We start from the raw sequence: 21,368 nt of genomic DNA on the forward strand, positions 1-21,368 counted from the left end.
AGACAATGGGTCGGTTGCTGGCTGGCAGGTGGTGTGCTGGAGGCCATGGCCCCTGCTCTGCTGCCCACAGGTGGGTCTGAGGCATCACATGCTCCCCTCAGGCCTGGGTGGGAGCTGGGCTCTGCCCTGGGGCCACTGGCCCTGTCTGGCCTCAGAGAGGACAAAAGCTGCGGTGTGCCGGGCGCTGTGAGAACATCTCAGAAGCCCGGCCTGGGGACCTGCTAACAGGTGTGGATGGGGCCCCACAGGATGGTGGGGGAGGCCATGGCCAAGGTCATCCAGGTTAGGAGAATGGGTGTTGTGGGGCAGGGGGCGAGGGGTGTGGCCTGGGGTGGACGGAGTAGAGCTGGGCTCCCGCTATCTTCCAGGGTGAGTGGGGGGCAGGCATCTGCTGCCCTGAGACGTGGCTCCCTCATCTGTACCCACGATGACAGCCAGAACTTGCCCGGCAGCTTGAAAGCAGGTGTATTACACCTCCGGGAGGGGTGGGTGCTGAGGAGGACGGATGTGGGCTTGTGCCACGGGGGCTGACGTGGAACACGGTCACTCCAGGGGTGCTCGCTCCTTAGGAGAATTCAGGGTCCCAGGGAGTTGGGAGGATGCAGGAGGCCGAGGTTCCCACCCTGGGTCCCCTTGACACCCTGGCCAAGCGAGGTGAGCCGCATGCTCCCTGGAGCTCCCAGCAGCTGAGCCGTGCCCCCATGGGCCCTGGGGTCCCACCCTACACCGCCTGACCCCACCTGTGGCTCATACGGTTCTGTCCAAGCCGCACTGGTATGGCCACAGCTGTGCAGGGGGGCCCTCCGGGCCGCAGCTCCCTGTGCCCTCTGATTCCAGCCCCTGCAGGGATGGCTGAGAGATCAAGAGGAGGCAGACTGACAGGCGGCTTCCTTGTCGCCACAAGGACCTGCTTCACAGCACTGAGAGGACCAGACCCTAAACACAGAAGTCAGCTGGGTGTTCCCTCTTGCCCACCCACGGGTTTCCTGGCTCAGGGGCTCCCCGAAATGCTCCCCTGCATCCTGGTCCACATCAGCCAGGCCGTCTGTTCTAGGAATGTCTCTGTAGGCTCCAGATCTCCAAAACCCCTTTCAAAACCAATCCACTCGACCATAGAAAGGTTGGGATTTCAGCTTCTTACCCGCACCCTGAGTGCATCCACACACTTGACGTGGAAGTAACGGTTTGCTGAACAAGCTGGCTAACACATGGAAGATGGGTTTGGAGGACAGAAACCGGAGCCTCTTACCTTGGCCTCTGTTGTGCATCTTGCTGCCAGGAGCCCTCAATTTTAGTAAATGTGCTGCCTAAGCGAGCGCTGCCGAGAGCCCTCCGAGGGCATCGGCCATGCCAGGCCTTGCCCGCTGAGGCCTCAGACCTGAGCTGTGGAGGGGGGTCCTCCTGCCTTGATGGGGTAGATGCCTCTTCTGGGGGGGCCCTTGAGCCCAGACCTGGCAGCTTGGACTGCCCCCAGCCCGGACCTCAGCTCTTCTCAGCTCCCTGCCTCTTCCCGGAACCCCAGAGCGCCCCAAGGCCCCACCCGGCCTCTGCCCTTGAGTGGCCACAGTCCTGTTGCCTCTCTCCCCTGCATGCTGCCCAGTGTCTGCCTGAAGCCCGAAGGAACATATGGTTTTCATCCTCCTGAGGTTTCAAGGGACAGCAGAGCCCAGAGCGCTAGGGTGTGCCTCTGGGATGGGCGGCTCTGGTTCAAACCACACTCTCCCTGAGCCACCTCTGCCTGGGATGGGAAACCCAAATTCTGCCTCAGCTGTCCCGTGGGGTCAGAGCAGGACCCCTGCTGGACTGCCCTGGCCTCAGTGTCCACAAGCTCTGGCACCAGCTCTGAGGCCCACAGAAAGCCTGCACACCTTCTACGTTCACTCAGGTGGGCTTGGTGGCCCGGGTGGGTAGTGGGGCCCAGATCTTGGGCGGTCAGCTGCCCTGTGGCTGAGGCTCTCTCTCTCCCCCACTGAGGCTCCTGAAGACCCCAGGAGTGTCTGCTCAGACCTGCCACTGATCAGCTGTTGGACTTGGAACCAATGTCTCTCTCATCCCGTACCTGTTTGTGTGAAAGACGGAGCAAAACTGTCACCTTAGCAGAAGGGATAGGAGACTGGTGTGTTTCATCAGGAGTCCTGAGTTCTTGTCACACACAGAGGAGCAGACAAACGGTGCCTCCCCAGATTCCCCAAATTTTACGTGGGTACGAGTCACACGTGCCCTCCCCCAACCCCCTAGGCACCTCCACAGCCAGACGCACAGCCCCTAATGCGGTATCCATGCAGACGCCAGGCTCCTGCCGGTCGACCACACACCTGCATCTGCACACGCATGCGCACCCCCAGCAGATCCAGATCCGATCCAGATCCGATCCTTGGCGCCCAGGCCTTAGACACACAGATGCCCCTACAGACCCTGCCCTGCCCAGGAGAGAGACACATGCCAGCCTGCACCGCCCAAGCCTCAGGCGTCTCACATTCACGCTACAGAAATACACGGACCCAGGGACAGACTTCAGGGCCGCAGACTCCTGCCCCTCGCAGAGACACTGGTGCAGAACGGACACTTTCGGCTTGGTGCCCTCATCACAGGCATGGGCACACTCACGAGCAGCGGTTCACACAGGCACACGCAGACACAGGGGCACACGTCTGTGCACACTTAGGTATGCACTGGACACCGACACATGCACCTTTCAGCTCTCACCTGTGCAGAGATGCCGGTTTTGGGTGGGAGATCTGGCAGGAGTCCCAGGCCTGCCCTGGCCTCTGCTCTCCACTCCCAGCCCCAGCTCCTCACCGGTGGAGGGGAGGGTCTCCCAGTCTCTGGCTTTCCTCAGGACTCAGTCTGTTCCAGCCAGTGACTCAGTAAAAGCGGGTCCCTACCTGGTCTTTAAGCGCTGAGAGGGGGCTCGGCGTGAGCGGTGACAGGCTGACCACGGGCTCTGACAGGGCTGTGTCCTGCTCTCAGCTGCATGCAGTGCTGGGTGCTGGCCCTGCGGATCTCCCCCGCCCAGGGAGGCCACACTGTGAGCGTGCAGGTCCTTGGAAGACAAAGCCTGATGAGCCCGCTGCGAAGATCCCTCCTCATGGAGCCAGGCCTCCAGTCAGAGACGGCCACCGCTGCTCCCGACAGAAGCCTGCGCTTGCTCCACTCTCCACGTTCCGCCCGAGCAGGAGGAAGGTTTGGGGGAAAGGCGGGGGACCCCTGGTCTGCGGCTGTTGGGAACATCCCCTCTGCCTGGGGAGAGCCCCGGCAGCCCAGGAGCCAAGGACCCCCAGGCCCCCAGGCCCCCAGGCCACGAACAGAGTGTTTCTAAAGCATAACTGAGTGACAAACGGAGAGCTTACCTCTGCCCTCAGTCACGACGTGCTCACTAGAAGGTCTCACAGGAGAGACAGCAGAACGGGACTGGGCAGAGTGGCAAGGCTCCATCCCTCCCCAGGGGCTGGGGCTCGAGACACCGACAGCTCCACCTGGGAAGCCCCTCCGGCCTCTGCTCAGGGACCCATACCCCCAGGACCAGCTTCGTCAGCCAAAGTGGCCAGAATCAGATGCCAGATGGAAACCTGTGCCCCTCCCTGGCTTCCTTGTGGGCACAGGGCAGGTGTGATCTGACAGGGGGTGGGATGTGGGTACAGGGAGTCATCAGCAGCAGCTCAGTGCAGCAGGGGGGCCCAGAAAATCTGCCCCTTCCCTGCCAGAACTGTGGGTGAGTGGCAGGTGCAGACTGGTCCCAGACCCTGCTCTCCTGAATGGGCTCCATGCTGCGTCCTCAGAGTGCTTGGGGCTGAGGCTCCAGGCTGCCTCACGGTCACCCACCTCCCTGCTCTCCAACTGGTCGCTGAGGGTCACACAAGGTGGACAGAGAAACCCCTTTGTCAGCTGTGAGGAGGCACCAGCAGCAGCTCCCTCCGTCCCACAGGAGGTGAGAAGCAGGAACCCAGACCTGGCACAGGGCCCCCGCCCTTCCTTGCCACATGAGGCCCAGGGTCTGCCCACACTGTCCTGTCAGTGTCCTGCGGGCTGTGGAGGACAGCAGACCAGCCCCTTAGAGGTGGGTGAGGGACCTGCTGTCCGCTGGGTCTGGGGTCCGTGCCTCAGTGAAACCCAGATCTCTGGAGCTGCCCCCTCTGGTGGCCCAGGACAGGCACAGGTTGGGTTGGCCTTGTGTCCCTGGGTCCTTAAGTCATTAAAAATATTTTTTTTTAACATTTATTTATTGTTGAGAGACAGAGGGAGACAGTGTGATCAGGGGAGTGGCACACACACACACACACACACACACACACACACACACACACACAGAATCCGAAGCTGGCTCCAGGCTCTGAGCTGTCGGCACAAACCATGAGATCATGACCCGAGCTGAAGTCAGATGCTCAACAGACTGAGCCCCCCAAGTGGCCTCCTAAGTCATTGTAAAGAAGTCACATGTGCTCAGTGATGTCTGCGGCTCCGAACCGTGTCTCCACCGGGCCCTGCACTCCGGACACAGCACGGCCGACAGGTTCCGGTGGCGGTGCTCTGGTGCAGTCAAGCGGGACTGGGGAAGAGCGCCCCCCCGCCGGGCGCGGAGGAGGTCTGGGGTGCAGTTGCCGCTTGTCCTGAATGGCACAGACCGCGAAGAGAGAGGGTGGGCTCCCAGGTGGGGTATGGGTGCTGGGAGTGGTGGGACAGGCCTGCACTTGGAGAGCTGGGGAGGGGTTGGTGGCCCAGCTCCAAGGTGGGCACGGACTGGTGGTGTCCTCGAGATGGGCCAGGTTCTGGGCAGAGCAGGGCTGCCGGGGAGAATAGACCGGCAGGGTCCCGATCGGGTGCAGCCTGCAGTCCGAGCTGATGGTCACAGTGGGGCAGGGTGTCCCTGATTTGCTGATGGATCCGGGCCGGATGCAGGAGTGAGGAGTGCAAGGATGTGGGATTGGTGGGTTTGGGGGCCTCCGGGGGGTGAGGAGGAAGTTTTCAGTGTGCAGATTTAGAGATGAGGAAAGTTAGGTGGGGACGTGGGCATGTGAGTCCAGAGCTCAGAACCTCTTGGAGGGGGGCATTTGCGGTCTGCCAGGGTGCCGCCCAGAGGAGGGCCCAGGTGCGAGGAGCAGGGCTGGATCTTTTCCATCGGTGGAGGCTACTTCTCACCCGCGCGGGTGAGGGGCTTCCCCGCATGCTGGACGAGGCTCTGCAGGTGCAGCGTCAGGGGACTGAGAGCATGGCCAGTGCACGTGACCGAGAGAGGGCACTCAGATACGCTGCTGGTCCGCGTGTCCACTCTTGGCGCCTATGCCATCCCTTCATGCTGGGCCTTGAGGCAAGGGGGCTGCTATAGCTCCTGGGCAGGGCCGACCACTCTCCCGGCCTCGGTGCCCTGGGCTCCACCTGGTCCACTCAGGGCTTCCGGCTTGGTGCAAATCCCACCATCCCCGCACTCTCCCGGGAGCTTGGCCCGTCCCCAGCAGTGCGGTCGGGGTCTCTCTGCAGGCTGTGCCCAGGCAGGGTATATCTTGGGCTGTGGGGCCCCTGCACTTCTTGCTGGTTTGTTGAAGACTGGTGGGTGTGTGGGTGGAGATTTTCTTGGTGGGAACCCCAGCACCCACAGGTTCTCCCGACTCACATCTCCCCAGCCTCCGGGTTCCCCATGTCCGCTCGGCCGCTTTCCACAGACACCCATGGCTCAAAGCTTCACCTCTGGGTCCGAGTTGTGGAGACGGAGGTCCTGCCCGTTTCTCACATCACTCCCACAGCCCCTTAGTCCCACTTGGGTGGGTGCCCAGCACCTGGGCCTGCCAGCCCCTCAAGCTCGGTGCTCACCCACTGCCCCCTCCAGAGTCCAAAGTCGCCTGCATCAGCCCCGCCCAGTCTCTGCCTTCCCCAGGCAGGTGTCCTAAACCCTAGACCCTCCCGCTTGTCAGAAAACAAGCCAAGGGGCAGGGACTCTGACATCCTGCTTCAGACACCCTATCTTTATGCACCGACAACCTGGGGGCTTTCCTACTCCTGGCTCTGCTGAGCTCTGGACCTGGCCCCCAACCCCTAAGGACGCTTCCTTGGCTTTTTTTGCTGCGTCTTCACCTTCTTTCTCTTCTGCCTTCTAAAGTCCGCATGGACACAAGCTCCAGCCTCCTGTCTGAGAAGCAAAAGGGAAGGAAGCCCCAGCCCTGAAGCTACGCTTTCTGCCTCTTGGTAGCAGCACCCACTGTCCTCACCCCCTTTCTCACCGGCTCCTGGGTCCCTGTCAGCTGGGCAGGAGGCCACCCCTCCTGTCACTGGCCTGCAAGAAGTGGAGGATCCCCAACTAACTCTGCTGTCTGCTTCCATCCACATTGGCTGGTCAACATGCACTGGAACCCCCACAACTGCATTGCTGCTAATCCAAATGGGGCTGCACAGGACTGCTCCCAGAGGGCTTCACTGCTATGCCCGCCCATGCGGGGTTCCGTGTCAATTCTACAGTCAACCTGTCAGGTCCAGGCTCCCTATTTCAGTAGTTAATTTGGGGAATTTTTTATGTCTTTGCAAGACTGAGTCTTCTGGGGTGCCTGGGTGGCTCAGCTGGTTAAGCTTCTGACTTTTGGTTTCGGCTCAGGTCATGATCTTGGCTCATGGGATTGAGCCCCATGAAGGGCTCTGTGCTAACAGTGCAGAGCCTGCTAGGGATTCTCTCTCTCCATCTCTGCCCCTCCCCTGCTTGTTCTCTCTCTCTCCCTCTCTCTCTCACTCTTCCTCTCTCTCTTTCAAAATAAATAAACACTAAAATGAAGATAGACCTTTCTGACCCATAAACGTGGCGTGTTTCCATTCTTATTTAAACTTTGCTGTGATGTCTCAGTTGTTTGTGCCAAGGTTTTCCACATCTTTTGTTAGAGTAATTCCTAGATATGTAATTTTTTTGTTGCTTTTATAAGTGGCAGCTATTTAAGAGAATTCATTTTCTGTTTGTTGCTCTTATGTAGAAAAAATAATGGCTTTTTGTTTATTGACTGTCCAGTGAGCTTGCTAAGTAAACTTTGTCATGCCTTATAACATTTCTGCAGATTCTTCTGGATCCCCTATGCTCCTGGTGGCATTGTCTGTGGGTGCTGAGGGGTTCACCCTCATTCCCGGTCCTACGACTTCCTCCTCGTAGCTGGCTGTGCTGGGGGGGCCCCCAGGGCGCTGCAGAGGTGGACTCAGTCGGGGAGGCTGCCCCGTGCGGTCCCCGGCCTCAGAGAGCAGGACACTCGCTGTGGGGGGTTTCCGTGACATTGTTATGAGATTAAGGAGGTTCCCTGCTATTTCTAGTTTGCAAAGTATTTATTTATTGTAATAAATGTTTTATTAATATAAAACTTTTAACCTCCTTTAAAATGATAGTATTATTTTATTCCCTTAGTATTTCAGTGTAACGCGCGCACACACGCACACATGCACACACACATGCGTGCACACGCCCATTACCACAACCAACAGAACGTGCATTTTAATCACCCTCAAAGCTTTCCTCCTTCCTGCCCCTCCCCGCATCTACCTCTCCAGGCGCCCACTGACCTGCTTTCTGTCACCGTAGGTTAGTTTGCATTTCCTAGAAATTTATACAAGTGGAGAGGATGTGGAGGACCCGAAACCTCAAAGAGCACAACCGCTTTGGAAAACGGTTCCAGCGTTTCATGGTGAGTCACACACATTCCTACCGTTTGACCCCCCTCCCCCACCCCGCTGCCCTCTTCAGTATTTACTTTAGAGAAATGAAAATATACGTCCACCAAAAGGCTTGTACAAGAATGTTCTTAACAGTTTTATTTATCATAGTCCCAAACTGTGCACAATCCAGGAAATCCACTTTGGAACAATCCATGGAGCGTTTCCAGATCTCTACCCCTGCGTGTACTCCTTCCTGGTCCCTGGGACTCACAGTTTTGCAGGTGACCCACAGCCATGACGTTAACTCCCCGGTGCTGCGTCTTTACAGTCACACCCCCTCCACCGCCACATACCTAACCCCGCCCATCTGTTCTCCATCTCTATGGTTATTTCAGAAATGTGACATAAATGGGATCATGAGATATATATCCCTTTAAGATTGCTTTTTTCATTCAGCATAATTTCGTCTAAGTTGCTGTGTGTATCAATACCTCAGCCCTTTTTATTGCTCAGCGATGTCCCACGTGTGGACGCACCACGGCTTGTTAGCTGTTGAGCCACAGAAAGGCACCTGGGCAATTTCCAGTCTCTGGCTGCCACGGTAAAGCCACTATAAGCACCGGAGCACACAGCTCTGCATGAAAGGAAGCCTTCGTTGCTCTGGGGTCTATACCCAATACTGCGGTCCCTGAGTCATGCGGCAAGTCTAGTTTGCGGGTTAAAAAGAACTGCAAGATTATTCCACAGAGTGGCCATGGCTGTACTGTTCACCTTCTCACCAGCGATGCATAAGTGATTTAGTTTCTTGATTTCTTGCCAGCACTTGGAACTATCACTAATTTTTAAGGAAACCTTTCTGGTAGTTCTGTAGTGATACCTTACTGTGTTTTTTTTGTCTGCAATTACTTAATGTCTAACGGAGGTGAGCACCCTTTCATGTCCTGGTATGACATGTCTGTATGTCCTCTTTGCTGAAATGACTGCATGCACCCATTTTCTTTTCTTTTCTTTTAATTTTTAAAACATTTTTACTTATTTTTGAAAGACAGAGACAAAGCATGAGCAGGAGAGAGACAGAGAGTGAGGGAGATACAGAATCTGAATCTGAGCTGTCAGCACAGAGCCTGATGTGGGGCTTGAACCCACAAACTGTGAGATCATGATCTGAACTGAAGCTGGACACCTAACTGACTGAACCACCCAGGCGCCCCAGCACACACTCATTTTCTAATTGGATATTTTTTTCATATTGAGTTTTTAGTTTTTTTTCTTATATACTCTGAATGCAAGTTTTGTGTTGAATATGTGATTTGTAAATATTTTCTCTCGGTATATATGTATTTTCACAAAACAAAAATATTTCATTTCTACATGGTCCAATTTAGGTTTTTTGTGGAATTTTGCTTTGGGTGTCACATTGAGAACGTCCAAAGATTTTATTAATTTTTTCTAGAAGTTTTATAGTTTTGCATTTTATGTTTAAGCCCATGATTCTTTTTAAGTTAGTTTTTGTATACAATCTGAGGGTTAGATTGGGCTCATTTTTTTGGAGAAATTATGAATTTTTTTGTATTTTTAATTGAGGGTTCCACCTGTTTATAGTGTGTAGAAATGCACCTGAGTTTTGTGTTTGATCTTGTGCCTTATAATCTTATTGAACTCACTTCTTCTAGGAGTTTTCCTTTTGTAGACTTTTGGGATTTTCTACATAAATAGTAATGTCATCTGTAAATAGAGGTATTTTTTATTTTCTCCTTTCCAATATGCATGCTTTTAGTTCTTTTTCTTGTCTTGTTGCACTGGCTGGAACTCTCAGCGCTGTGTAGAGTGGGGTGGTGGCAGTGGGCATCTCTGCACTGTCTTGGCCTCAAGGGAGGACATGCATGCTGTCATCACTAAGGGTGATGTTAATTGCAGGGGTTTTTGGTAGATATTCTTCATGAGACTGAGGAAGTTGCACTCTATTCCCAGTTTTTTGAGAGCTTTTTATTTATCCTGAAAAGGGCATGGATTTTGTCAAAAGGTTCTTCTGCACACACATTTGGTATGATCATAAGATTTGTCCTCTTTTGCCTGTTGATGTGATGGATTACAATGATTGATTTTCAAATATTGAACCAGCCATGCATGCCTGGAATAAATCCACTTAGTTATAGTGTTTTATTCTCTTTATGTATTGGATTATGTGTGGTGAAGTTTTGTTATTCTGCATCAAAATTCATTAGAGATGGCTGTACTTTATTTTCAGTGTTATCTTTGTCTAGTTGTCATATGAGGGTAGTTCTTGTCTTGTAAGATGAGTTGGGAAGAGTTCTGTCTTTTATTTTTATAAGAGATTGTGTGAAATTGGTATATTCTTTTCTAAATGTCTGGCAAGATTCTCTAGTGAAGTCATCTTGGTCTAGAGATTTATTTTTTCAGGAGTATTTAGATGTTATTTTTTGGAACACTTTAGACTTGCCACCCAAACGAAAAGCTAGTATAGTGAGTTACCATAACCCACATAGTCTTACTATTATTAACATCTTACCTTAATATAGTATTTTTGCTACAATTAATGAACCAATACTGATGCATTGTATGCAAAGTCCATAGTTGATTCAGACTCAGGTTTCCTTAGTTTTTACCAGTGTCCTTGTTCTGTCTCAGGACCCCGTCTAGTCTAGGACACCAGGTCACATCTAGTTGGCAGGTCTCCCTAAGCTCTTCTCGGTTTCTTATACTTTTCTTGGTTTTGATGACTCTGACAGTTTTGAAGAGTACTGCTCGTATATTTTGTAAGATGCCCTTTTACTGGAATTAACTGGAACTTCACTGGGTTTTTTGGAGGCAGATCACAGGGGTGAGTGCCATTTTCATCCCGTATTATCAAGGAGACACATTGTCACGATGGCATGTGACTGTTGGTGTTGACCTCAATTGCTTGGCTTGTAGGGCTTGTCAGGTTTTTTCATTGAAGAATTGTTCCTCTTACCCTTTGGAGAAAGACTTTAGTCAGGTGGGAAGTTATGCTCTCCTTCCTTGAAAGCAGAGTATCTACACAAATTATTTGGAATTCTTCTGCATGGGAAATGTATCTCTTCTCCCCATTTATGTATGCAGCCATTTACTTATGTTGATGTTATTTTTGGATGTGTATTTTACCCTTTGGGTCATAACCCAATGTTGGTCGATCCATTGATCTTTGCTTGCATTTTCCAGCTTTGGTCTCTGGAAGCCCTTCAGCTAGCCCCTGGGCACTGTTGGCATCCTTCATCATCAAAGCTTTCCATGTTTTTGGTTATTGTTTGTTTTTGATCACTTCTTTACTTTCTGCCATTATAAGATGTTCCACGCCCACATTATAGATTTCCTATCCCAGTCTTAGAATCAGCCATTTCTCCCAGGAATCCTGGTTCCTTTTACTTAGGATAATGTTAGATACCAAGATCTGGGCACTAGGCTGCTCATGTCCACTGGGGCACCACTGCTCCCAGGCCCTCTCAGTTGGTAGAGCAAAGGAGTACATGAGTGTATGTACATACCTATCCACTCGTCTATATAAATACACACACATGTGTACACATATCTGTGTGGAGCCATCTGTACCCATTTTAAGCTGAACATGAGACCTTACTGACATCTCTGTCTCTAATCCACAACCACGTGGATCACTCCATCCTCCTGCCATTGTAAATGTAAATTCTATCAGTGAGAATCCTGTATTTAGAAGCATTTTGATTACAAAAATCTAGTTTCTTTTGTAGTTTTAGTTATCTATTTCATCTTGGCTGAGTTTTAGTAGTTTGTGGTTTTCAGGGAATAGGTCCATCTCTTCTAAGTTGTCGAATTTATGAGTTTAAAGTTGTCTATAGTATTTCCCCCATTATTCTTCCAACGGGTGTAGGGTCTATTGGGTTATCATTTTTTTTTGAAAGAGAGAGAAAGAGTACAAGCAGGAGAGGGGCAGAGAGAGAGAGAGGGGGAGATGGAATCCCAAGCAGTCTTTGCACTGTCAGAACAGAGCCTGGGATGGGGCTCAATCTTATGAATGGTGAAATCATGACCTGCGCCAAAGTCAAGAGTTGGATGCTCAAAAAACAGCTACCCAGGCACCCTGGATTATCACCTTTTCAATTCCTGGTACTGATTTGGGTCTTTTTTGATCTTTGTCAAACTTGCTAGAAGCTTATTAATTTAATTTAATTTTTTCAAAAATCCAGCTTAAAAAAATTTTTTTTAATGTTTTATTTATTTTTGATACAGAGAGAGACAGAGCATGAGAGGGGGAGGGGTAGAGAGAGGAGACACAGAACCGGAAGCAGGCTCCAGGCTCTGAGCTAGCTGTCAGCACAGAGCCTGACGCAGGGCTCAAACCCATGAACGTGAGATCTGACCTGAGCCGAAGTTGGAGGCTTAACCGACTGAGCCACCCAGGCGCCCCTCAAAAAATCCAGCTTTTTGTTTCACTAATTTTTTCAATTGTTTTCCTGTTTTAAACTTCATTGATTTCTGATTTTATCTTTATTGTTTCCTTCCTTATGCATACTTTCATTTTATTTAGCTCTTTTTCTCTAGATTTTTAAAAAATGTTTACTTATTTTTGAGAGAGAGAGGCAGAGCACAAGCAGGGCAGGGGCAGAGAGAGAGGGAGACACAGAATCTGAAGCAGGCTCCAGGCTCCAAGCTGTCACCACAGAGCCTGACGAGGGGCTCAACCCACAGATGGTGAGATCGTGACCTGAGCCAAAGTTAGAAGCTTAACTGACTGAGCCACCCAAGTGCCTCTTTCTCTAGATCTTTGAGATAGCAATTTAAATTATGAATTTGAGATCTTTCTTCTCAAATAAGCATTAAGCACTATACATTTCCATCTTAGTATTACTTTAGCTGCATCCCACAAATTTTGGTATGTTATTTTCATTTTCATTCACTGTATTTTTAAAATTTCCTTTGAGACTTCATCATCAACCCATAGAGTATTTAGAAGTATGTTTAATTTCCAAGTGTTTGCAGATTTTTCCATTGTCTCTCTGTTATTGAGTTCTTGTTTGACTCTATTATGGTCAGAACACATTCTGTATGATTTAAATTATTTTAAGTTTGTTGAGGTTTGTTTTGTGACAGTCAGTTTTGGTGAATGTTCCATGTGTGCATGAAACAAATGTGCATTCGACTTTGTTGTATGAAGTGATCTGCAAATGTGAATTAGATCTTGTTGGTTGATGGTGTTCAGTTCTTCTAGACCTTGCTGATTTGCTGTGAGTGGCATCTTGAAGGCTTCAACTAGAATTGTGGATTTGTTTATTTCTTTTTCAGCTTTATCCAACTTTGCTTTATATATTTTGAAGTTCTATAATTTGGTGCACACACATTTAGGATTGTTCTATCTTTTAATGGATTTGTCCCTTTAGCATTATGTAATGTCCCCATTCTTCTTAGTAACTTCCTTTTATCTGAAAATTTTGTCTGACATCAATATGGGCACTTCAGCTTTTTTGATTTAATGTTCACATGAAATATCTTTTTCTTGAAACAGCACATATTTGGATAATTTTAAAAAATTCACTCTGACAACAACTGTCTTTTAATTTGTGCACTTAGAACCTGTACATTTAAATTATTACTGATGGGCTGGGGCTTATATACCTGCCATTTGCTTTTTATTTTCTCTTTGTTCGCCTGACTCTCATGTATATGTTTCTTTTTCTCTTGTTTCCTTGTGAGTTATGTGGACATTCTTTATACTTAAATTTTGATATGTTTATAATATTTTTGAGTTTTCTATAATTTTCTTATTGGTTGCCTTATATGTAACTTACATATGACACTACATGTAACTTATAACAGTATACTGGTGTTGACATTTTAACACTTGAAGTGAAATATAGAAACCTTACTTACATTTTGGTTTTTACCCTCCCACTGTAAACGTATAATTGTCTTAAGTATTTCCTCTGTATGCCCTGAACACTACTTCAGGTAGTGTTATAACATAAAATGTGATTTAAAAAACTCACAAAGTGAAGGATAGTCTATTATAGTCACTTCTACTTTTACCCATTTCATCATTCTTCTTTCTTTTCTGAAAGCCCCATCTTTTTGTTACCATTTTCTTTCTGCTTGGAGAATTTTCTTTAACTATTATGAAATAATATGTCTACTAGCAAGAAGTTCTTGTAGTTTTCCTTCACTTGAAAATGTTTTTATTTCCCCTTAATTTCTGTAGGATATTATCACAGATGTAGAATGTAGGCTTGACACATTCTCTGTTTCAGCACTTAAAAACTGGCCTACTCCCTACTGGTCTCCATTTCAGATGAGAAATTTACTGTCATTCTAATTGGTTTTTCTCTCTAGATGATGGGTCATTTTTCTTTGGCTGGTTTTAGGATTGTTTTAATCTTTAGTTTTCAAATTTTTAATTATGATGCGTTTTGGTGTGAATTTCTTTGGATTTATCCTATTTGGAGTTTATTCAGCTTCCTGGATCTGTAGGTTTATGTTTTGGGAAGTTTTCAGCCATTGTTTCTTCACATTCTTTTCTCTCTCCCCTCCTTCTCAGATCTCCAATGATAGAAATATGGGATCTTTTGTTATTGTCCCAGAGATCTCTGAGGTTGTATTATTTTTGTCTGTTTTCTCTCTTTCATTTACATTAAGTAAATTCTATTTATTTGTCTTCAAGTTGACTGATGCTGTCCTCGTCATTTCCATTCTACTCTTGAGTTCATTTGGTGAGTTTTTAAAAAGACTTTAGTTATTATAATTTCAGTTCTATAATTTCCATTTGGTACCTTAAAAAATAACAGCTTTATTGAGAGTACAAATTCATGGCGCCACAAATGTATCCGTTAAAAATGTATAATCCAGTAGTTTTTAGCATACTCAGAACTATGCAACAATCACTACTAGTTGACTTCAGAACATTTTTTATCTCCCCCAAGGAAACCCCATACATATCAGCAGTCATTTCCATTTTCTTCTACTTCCAGCTTTCGGCAACCACTAATCCACTGTCTGTCTGTAGATTCGCCTAATCAGGACATTTCATACAAATGGAGTCATACAGGTGGTCTTTTATGTCTGACAACTTTCACTAAGAGTGATGTTTTCAGATGATGAGTGATTTTCACTTGTATTCTGGACATTTTGGTTGTGATGATAGGAGACTTTTCCATGTCAGCAGTAGTCACCCTGTTTGATTGAGTTCAGGGTGTAGGTTCTGGCCTTTTGTGGCTTTGGTCCCAATGACACTTCAGTTTTTAGGGGCCTTGCAAGGCTATCCTGGCCTATCTCATTCTTCTGGTGCTGTGGGGCTCCCACTCAGTCCTTACTAGTCCCCAGAAGTTGGTTGTCACTTTGTCACTATCTGTGGTGGGAGCCGAAGCCACTGAGCTTGGGTGGAGGGCACAGATACACAGGGCTTTGCTGCTGCTGTGGTTGTGGGCAGATTGGACTACCTGCCTGACTGTGAGGTCTGAGTGAATCTACCCTGTCAGCAGTTATCAGTGTGAGAGGAAACCCACAGCCTGGTCCTCTTGCTCATGTGGAATGCTCAGGGCTGCTGAGGCCACTGGCTGCTCTGCTCAGAGGCTGAGAGACCCCTGATACATTCTGAAAAGGCTCTTTCTGTCTCCATTGGTTCCTGGAAGCCATTGGTGGCCCTATTTCTATATACTTCACTCTGGACTGTAATCTCTGCTGTTGCCCTAGTCGAGCAGTGCTGGTTGAGCCCTGGGGGGTCACAGGACCATGAAGGCAGCTCTCTGGGCTTTGGGACTGGGGACGCTTCTCCTCACTCTCAGGGCAGTCCCTGTTGGTAAGTTTCTCCTTCCTTCATCCACGGAAGCTTCTGGAGGCAGTGGATCTGTAGAGGTTGAGACCCTGGGGGGTGGGGATCTCCTGCTGTGACCAGCTGTCTTTCTGGCTCTTGCTCAGCTCAGCAGTAGATGGGTTGTCCTGGGGCAGGAAGGCATGTGGGCTCCAAAGTGTGTACTTCCAGAGACTCAAGTTCTAACACTGACTGAGCCTAACTCCAGGGTGCGGAGCTGGGTCAGAGCCTGGATGGAATGAGGGGACATGGCTAGTGTCTGGTCCCAGTGGCCCCGAAGGACAGGAGGTGCTGATATGTCCTGCAGAGCAGCTCCTCTACCCTCTGTCCTTGGGGCTTGGAGTGCCGATGGGGAAGTGTGAAAGCTGGCTGCACCCGGCATTGAGGGTGACCCCAGCTCGCGCTGGGACAGGGAAGGAACCATGGTTCCAGGGAGTTACAACACCTGGGTAGGGGACACAGAGGCATGGGGGCTGCCAAGTCCAGAAGCCAAGAGGCAGAATCATGGGCAGGAAGCCATAGAGAGGGGGTTCTGTCAGATGGAACAGGACGTGAGAGAATGACCCTTGGGGGTACTGCATACAGCTGTATGGGGTCTCTGGATGAGTGTCTGTGTGAGTGTCAGAGTTGTGAGAGCATGCACGTGTATGTGAGTGTCAGAGTGCACGCATGTGTGTGTGTGATAGTGAATCAGAGAGCACGTGAGAGCATGTGTGTGTGAGACAGTGTGAGTGTTGAAGAGTGTGTGATAGCATGCATCTGTGTGAGTATGTCAGAGTCTGTGAGTGTGTGCATGTGTGTGATAGTGTGAGTGGTGGGGAGGGTGTGAGAGCATGTATGTGTGTGTGATAGTGTGTTGGAGAGTACCTGAGAGGATGCACATGTGTGAGTGTGTGCATGCATGTGTGATGGGGTCAAAGTGTGAGAGTGTGCATGTGAGTGTTGGGAGGGTGTGAGAGTGTGTATGTGCATGACAGTGTGAGTGTTGGAGAGTGTGTGAGAGCGTGCATGTGTGTGAGTACATGCAATCATGTGAGTTGAGCAAGGAGACAGGAGAGGGTAGCAGCTTCCGGTGCCCACTGGGAAGGCTGGTCCAGGGTCCAGCAAGGAGGTGACCTCAGGGCTGGACTGTAGGGACGTCCCGGGTGGTGGTGGCAGGAATCTGTGGGCAGTGATGCTGTCTGGAGGGAGTGGTGTGGGAAAGCTGGAAGGGGTCCCGTTTTGGAAGGTTAAAGATGCAGATACGTGTGCACATTTACGTCTGAAGAAGAACAGGGCAGAAGGGTGTGAGGAAGCACGAGGGGAGGGTGCCCATGATGAATGAAAACCATCAGGGACCGTGAGGGGGGCGGTGTGAAGGACATGCCTTCCTCTGGACCTTCGTGTGGGAGTCTGTGCCCTGCCCCCTTCTCACATGAGTCTAGGATGGGTGCTGCAGGTGGTCTGGGGGGTGGCCCAGGCCGGGACATAGCCTGTGTCATGGCTGCTATTGTGTTTCTTCTCTACAGCCCTGGACGGGATTGTGCGGACCAAGTAGCTGTGATTGGGGAGGTTGTGCAGAGAAACCAGGGTGCAGAGGACTAGAAGGGGGGTGGTTAGAGAAATGCATTCATGTCCTGGTGAGGCGGTCCAGTTGGTTCAGGTCCAGGGAGCTGCTGAGACCCTGAGACCTGAGGAGGCTGGCCTGGAGATGGGACCTGGAAGGACAGGTGGCCGGCCAGGGGGGTGGGGTGCCGGTGGCGCAGGAAGCAGAGAGCGGGGCCCCAGTGCCTCTGCTGCACTGGGGAAATAATGACTAGGAGGTGGGGTGGGGTGGCCGGGCACCCCACTTCCAGGCAGTGGAACACAAGGGCACTTCCTTGCCAAGAGGGTGGCCCTCCCCTCTTGTGGGGGCCTCAGGGGGCTTAGGAGGGGAGCAGAGGCCGTGGTCCCAGCGGGAGGGAAGGGGGTCTGTACAGGTGAGGACACAGGGTTTGTGGGGGCAGTGGGCAGGTTTCTGTGTGACCTCACCCCGTCACCTTTCTGGACTTTGAGTATGGGGGGGGCAGGGGACCTGGCTTTACACTGAGGCCTTGGAAGTGGCCCCAGGCAAACGCGGGAGTCTTCACACCTCCCAGCCGGCGCTGGCTCGCCCTCCACCTGTGATCTGGTTCCCGTCTCAGGCTGACCTGCTCTTCTGTAGGTGGACCAGATGACCTGAGGCTGGCGTACAGACACAGTCCCTGCGACGGAGTGGTGCTAGTCCTACACAATGGGCAGTGGGGACACGTGTGCAACCAGGAGTGGACGTTGGCAGAGGCATCGGTGGTCTGCAAGCAGCTGGGCTGTGGACATGCTGTGGGAGCCCCCAAGTATGTCCCACTGCCCGGGGAGATAGTGCAGCCCTGGCTCCACAACGTGTCGTGCAGGGGCGATGAGCCCTCCCTCTGGGAGTGCAGCCTTGGGGCCTGGACGCAGGCCCCGTGTCCCCATGAGTGGGTGGTGGTCGCTCTGTGTTCCAGTAAGTCTGAGCAGGAGGGGGGTGGGGAGGAGAAGGGTGGGTCTGGGGAGGTGGGGAGAGGGTCTGGGGGAGGGGGAGGAGGAGGAGGAGGAAGAGGAGGAGAGTCTGGTGGCTCTGCGTCGGGGACTCCTCCCAGGGCACCGGACCATCCTGACCTGTAATGGCTCCAGTCTCTCATGACCCCTCCTCTCCTATAAGGGGTCCTTCATCTTTGTTCAACAGATGCTTATTTGCAAGGCTCTATTCTAGGTGCTTGGCCATGCAGCTGTGAATAAATCAAACAAAAATCCTGCTGCACGGAGCCTGTACTCTCCCGGGAGAAACAGAGTAAACAAATAAACAAGTAAAACAGCAATGCAGGAATGTGGAGAAGCAGAAAACAGACAGAAGGGTGGAGGAGTCAGAGACACCTTGTCTTCTAGATTCCTGAGGGCCTGACACCCGCCCCCTTGCTCTGCCCCCCGGCATAGATGTTTATCAGTAGGTATCTAAACATGATTTCAAAAATGACAAGGAGGCAAATGCTTTCCCTTTGAGGTCTATTGTGAGGGTGCTCTGCTGTCTCTGGGCACTTATGTGACGGGGAGCTTGTGAGGCCCCCTCACAGCATCCTGTCCCTGAAGCTGACGCATGACATGGTTTATGGGCCCAGGATCAAGGGAAAGTCTTCTTGCTGAACAACAAGATTTTCTAGACAATGATAGCAGAATGTTAAACCAGGCATAGGTCCCTCTGAGTGAGGGGTCCTCTGTGACTGCCCGCTCAGAAAGGCCCCCCTCTCAGAAAGGGCCTTACTCAGTCCAGCAATGACCCTCTTGGAGGAGTAGGGTTGGTCTCAGGCTGTAACTCAGGCCCTGTTAGGGGCTGCCTTGTCCAGAATGAAACGTCTGGTCGTTGGGCAGGCCATAGGCTGCAGGTGACCGTGGGACCCGTGGAGTCCACACCTTCAGTAACTGGGTCTGTGCTTCTCAGATGGCACTTTTCGGGAGATCCGGCTGGTAAAGGGCCGCAGCCCCTGCTCTGGACTCCCCGAGATCAGGAATGTGAATGGGGTGGACCGCCTCTGTGGCCTGCACGAGGAGGAGGCCACGGTGTTCTGCCGGGAGCTGGGGTGCGGTCCTGCGCTTCAGGCTCCCCGCCAGGAAGCAGGCGTCAGCGGGAAGTACATGACGTGCCGGGGCACCGAGCCCACCATCCGAAACTGCAGACTCAACAACCGCTTGCGCAAGGGCTGTGACTTCCAGCATGATGCCGAGGTGGTCTGCTCAGGTGAGGCCCACTGTGCAGCCAGGCTCAGGGGACCGGCCGGCCCCGTGCTGGGTGCAGACCCTTGGGGGATGCACCGCCCTCACAGTCCGTTCCCCTCTTGATGCCTGGGCAGCTTGCTGCTTCAGAGGGACTAAGAGCAGGCTGGGCAGCTGAGGGAAGGCAGAGAGGAAAGCACCGTGCTGGGAAAATCCGGTGCTCTCTAGCTTATGGTTGTGGCGGACAGAGGCCTAGACGGGGAAGCCCAGGAACTGCTCCCGGATGGTTGACTGGTGGGTGCCTGGTGTGCTCAGGTCTGCATGTACTCCTAGCAGAGGTGTGCTGGCTCCGAAATCCAGGCCTGCAGTTGGGGTGCGGGGTCCTGGCTGTCCTGTGGCATCTGTGCTGTCAGAGCTGTGATTACTGTGGGTCTAGCATGAGTCAGGGTGGCCAGTGTTCGCCCTCGCCCAGTCCCGTCTCAAATGAGCAAGTGAATTGGCCCTCAGATCCTGGCTGTGCTCTGGGACTTCGGGCTGGCTGAAGTGAGGTGGGTGGGCCAGCCTCCTTGGTGCCCCTAAGAAGGCAGCGTTCTGTGTGGCCAGAGAGGTGCCTTGACCTGGCCTCCAAGACTATACAGGACCTTGATGCCACCGCCTCGGGCAGGCAAAAGCTGTATCACACATGTGGGCACCTGTAGGAGGTGATTCTGACCTCTGACCTGTGACCAGGGACCCCTTCTCTGTTCTGGGTTCAGAGTGTATGGGTTTCTGGCTATTAGCTTCTGCCCAAGACTTGCAGACCCACTGCCTGGTCACGGATGGTCTACCCTGGCCAGAGCCTCCTGTGGTCCCGGGAGGTGGCTGAACTGTTCACCTGAGAATGCTTACCCCTAAAGGAGAGTTTGTGTCCTCCCCCAGGGCACATGGAAGCCCGGCTGGAGGGCGGTGAGCACCCCTGTGCTGGGCGGCTGGAAGTGAGGCGCGGCCTGACCTGGGGCACCGTCTGCGATGCCGCCCTGGACCAGGCGACGGCCCACGTGGTGTGCCGGGAGCTGCAGTGTGGTTCGGCTGTGTCCACTCCCGGGGGCGCCCACTTCGGCCAGGGCTCTGGGCTTGTGTGGACGGAGGCCTTCCGGTGTGCAGGCAATGAGTCTCTGCTGTTCCACTGCCCTCGGGGGCCTGGGCGCCAGTGTGGGCACCACCAGGACGCCGGGCTCAGGTGCTCAGGTGAGGCTGGGAGGGTAGCATCTGAGGCTCAGCCTTTCCTGCCAGCCTCCCTCAGTGGCTCCACCTGGGAGGCTCTAAGCGAGGCTCATGAAGGCTCCTCTGGCCAATTGGGGTGTGTGTCCTCAGCTAGTAAGTGTTGCTTCTGGGGGTGGGGGGGGGGGAGGGAAGAGAGGACTGTGTTCCCTGCTGAGGCTACACCACAGACCGTGGGTCCGGCTGCAGAGAGCTACGGTCTGGATGCTGAGGCTAGGTGGGTGGAGGGCTGGCTCTGTGGTCACCACACTGGGAGCAAAGGGGACAGACTGTCACGTGCTGGGTCTGTGGGTGAGGGAGGTGCTGACCCCTACTCCCCTCTTTAGAGTTTCGGCTGGTTAACGGCAGCAGCAGCTGTGAGGGGCGCGTGGAGCTCCAGGTGCAGGGGGCATGGGCACCCCTCTGTGCTTCCCACTGGGACTTAGCAGATGCGACTGTCCTCTGCCACCAGCTCAACTGTGGCAGCGCAGTGGCCACACCCCCAGGAGGCCACTTTGGGGTCGGGGATGCTCCCATCTGGCCTGATATGTTTCACTGTGTGGGGACAGAGCCCTATTTATGGAATTGCCCAGTAAGCACCCTGGGGGCCCGGGCCTGTGCCCCCAGAAACGCAGCCGCCGCCATCTGCTCAGGTGGGTCAACAAGAGCGCGGTACAGCTGGAGACTGGGAATGGACGGGTGTGGTCCTCCCCCCTTTGCAGGCGGGGGGTCCCTCCCCCAACACCCTGTCCCTCCTGTCTCTCCAGGTCTCCCCCATGCCCTGCGGCTGAGGGACGGACAGAGCCGCTGCGATGGCCGCGTGGAGGTCTTCCTGGACGGGGTGTGGGGCCGTGTCCTGGACGACGCGTGGGACCTGCGCGGAGCCGGCGTGGTGTGCGGACAGCTGGGGTGCGGACGGGCCGAGCGGGCCTACGACGCTCCGCCGCCGGGGCGCGGG

The 21,368-nt window shown here is 52.1% G+C and overlaps 1 protein-coding gene across 1 annotated transcript in view; it reads left to right on the plus strand.

The window, feature by feature from the left end:
* Positions 1–599: 599 nt before the first annotated feature.
* Positions 600–21,368, plus strand: part of LOC115276697 (scavenger receptor cysteine-rich domain-containing protein SCART1-like) — a 26,566-nt gene continuing 5,797 nt past the window's right edge. Inside the window, exons 1-6 of the mRNA XM_029920776.1 lie at positions 600–654; positions 17,610–17,927; positions 18,900–19,196; positions 20,090–20,398; positions 20,758–21,063; positions 21,178–21,363. Coding sequence (XP_029776636.1) covers positions 600–654; positions 17,610–17,927; positions 18,900–19,196; positions 20,090–20,398; positions 20,758–21,063; positions 21,178–21,363 — 1,471 coding nt within the window. The remainder of the gene's footprint in view (positions 655–17,609; positions 17,928–18,899; positions 19,197–20,089; positions 20,399–20,757; positions 21,064–21,177; positions 21,364–21,368) is intronic.

The sequence above is a fragment of the Suricata suricatta genome, chromosome 2, assembly GCF_006229205.1.
Source record: "Suricata suricatta isolate VVHF042 chromosome 2, meerkat_22Aug2017_6uvM2_HiC, whole genome shotgun sequence".
NCBI classification, from domain to species: Eukaryota; Metazoa; Chordata; class Mammalia; order Carnivora; family Herpestidae; genus Suricata; species Suricata suricatta.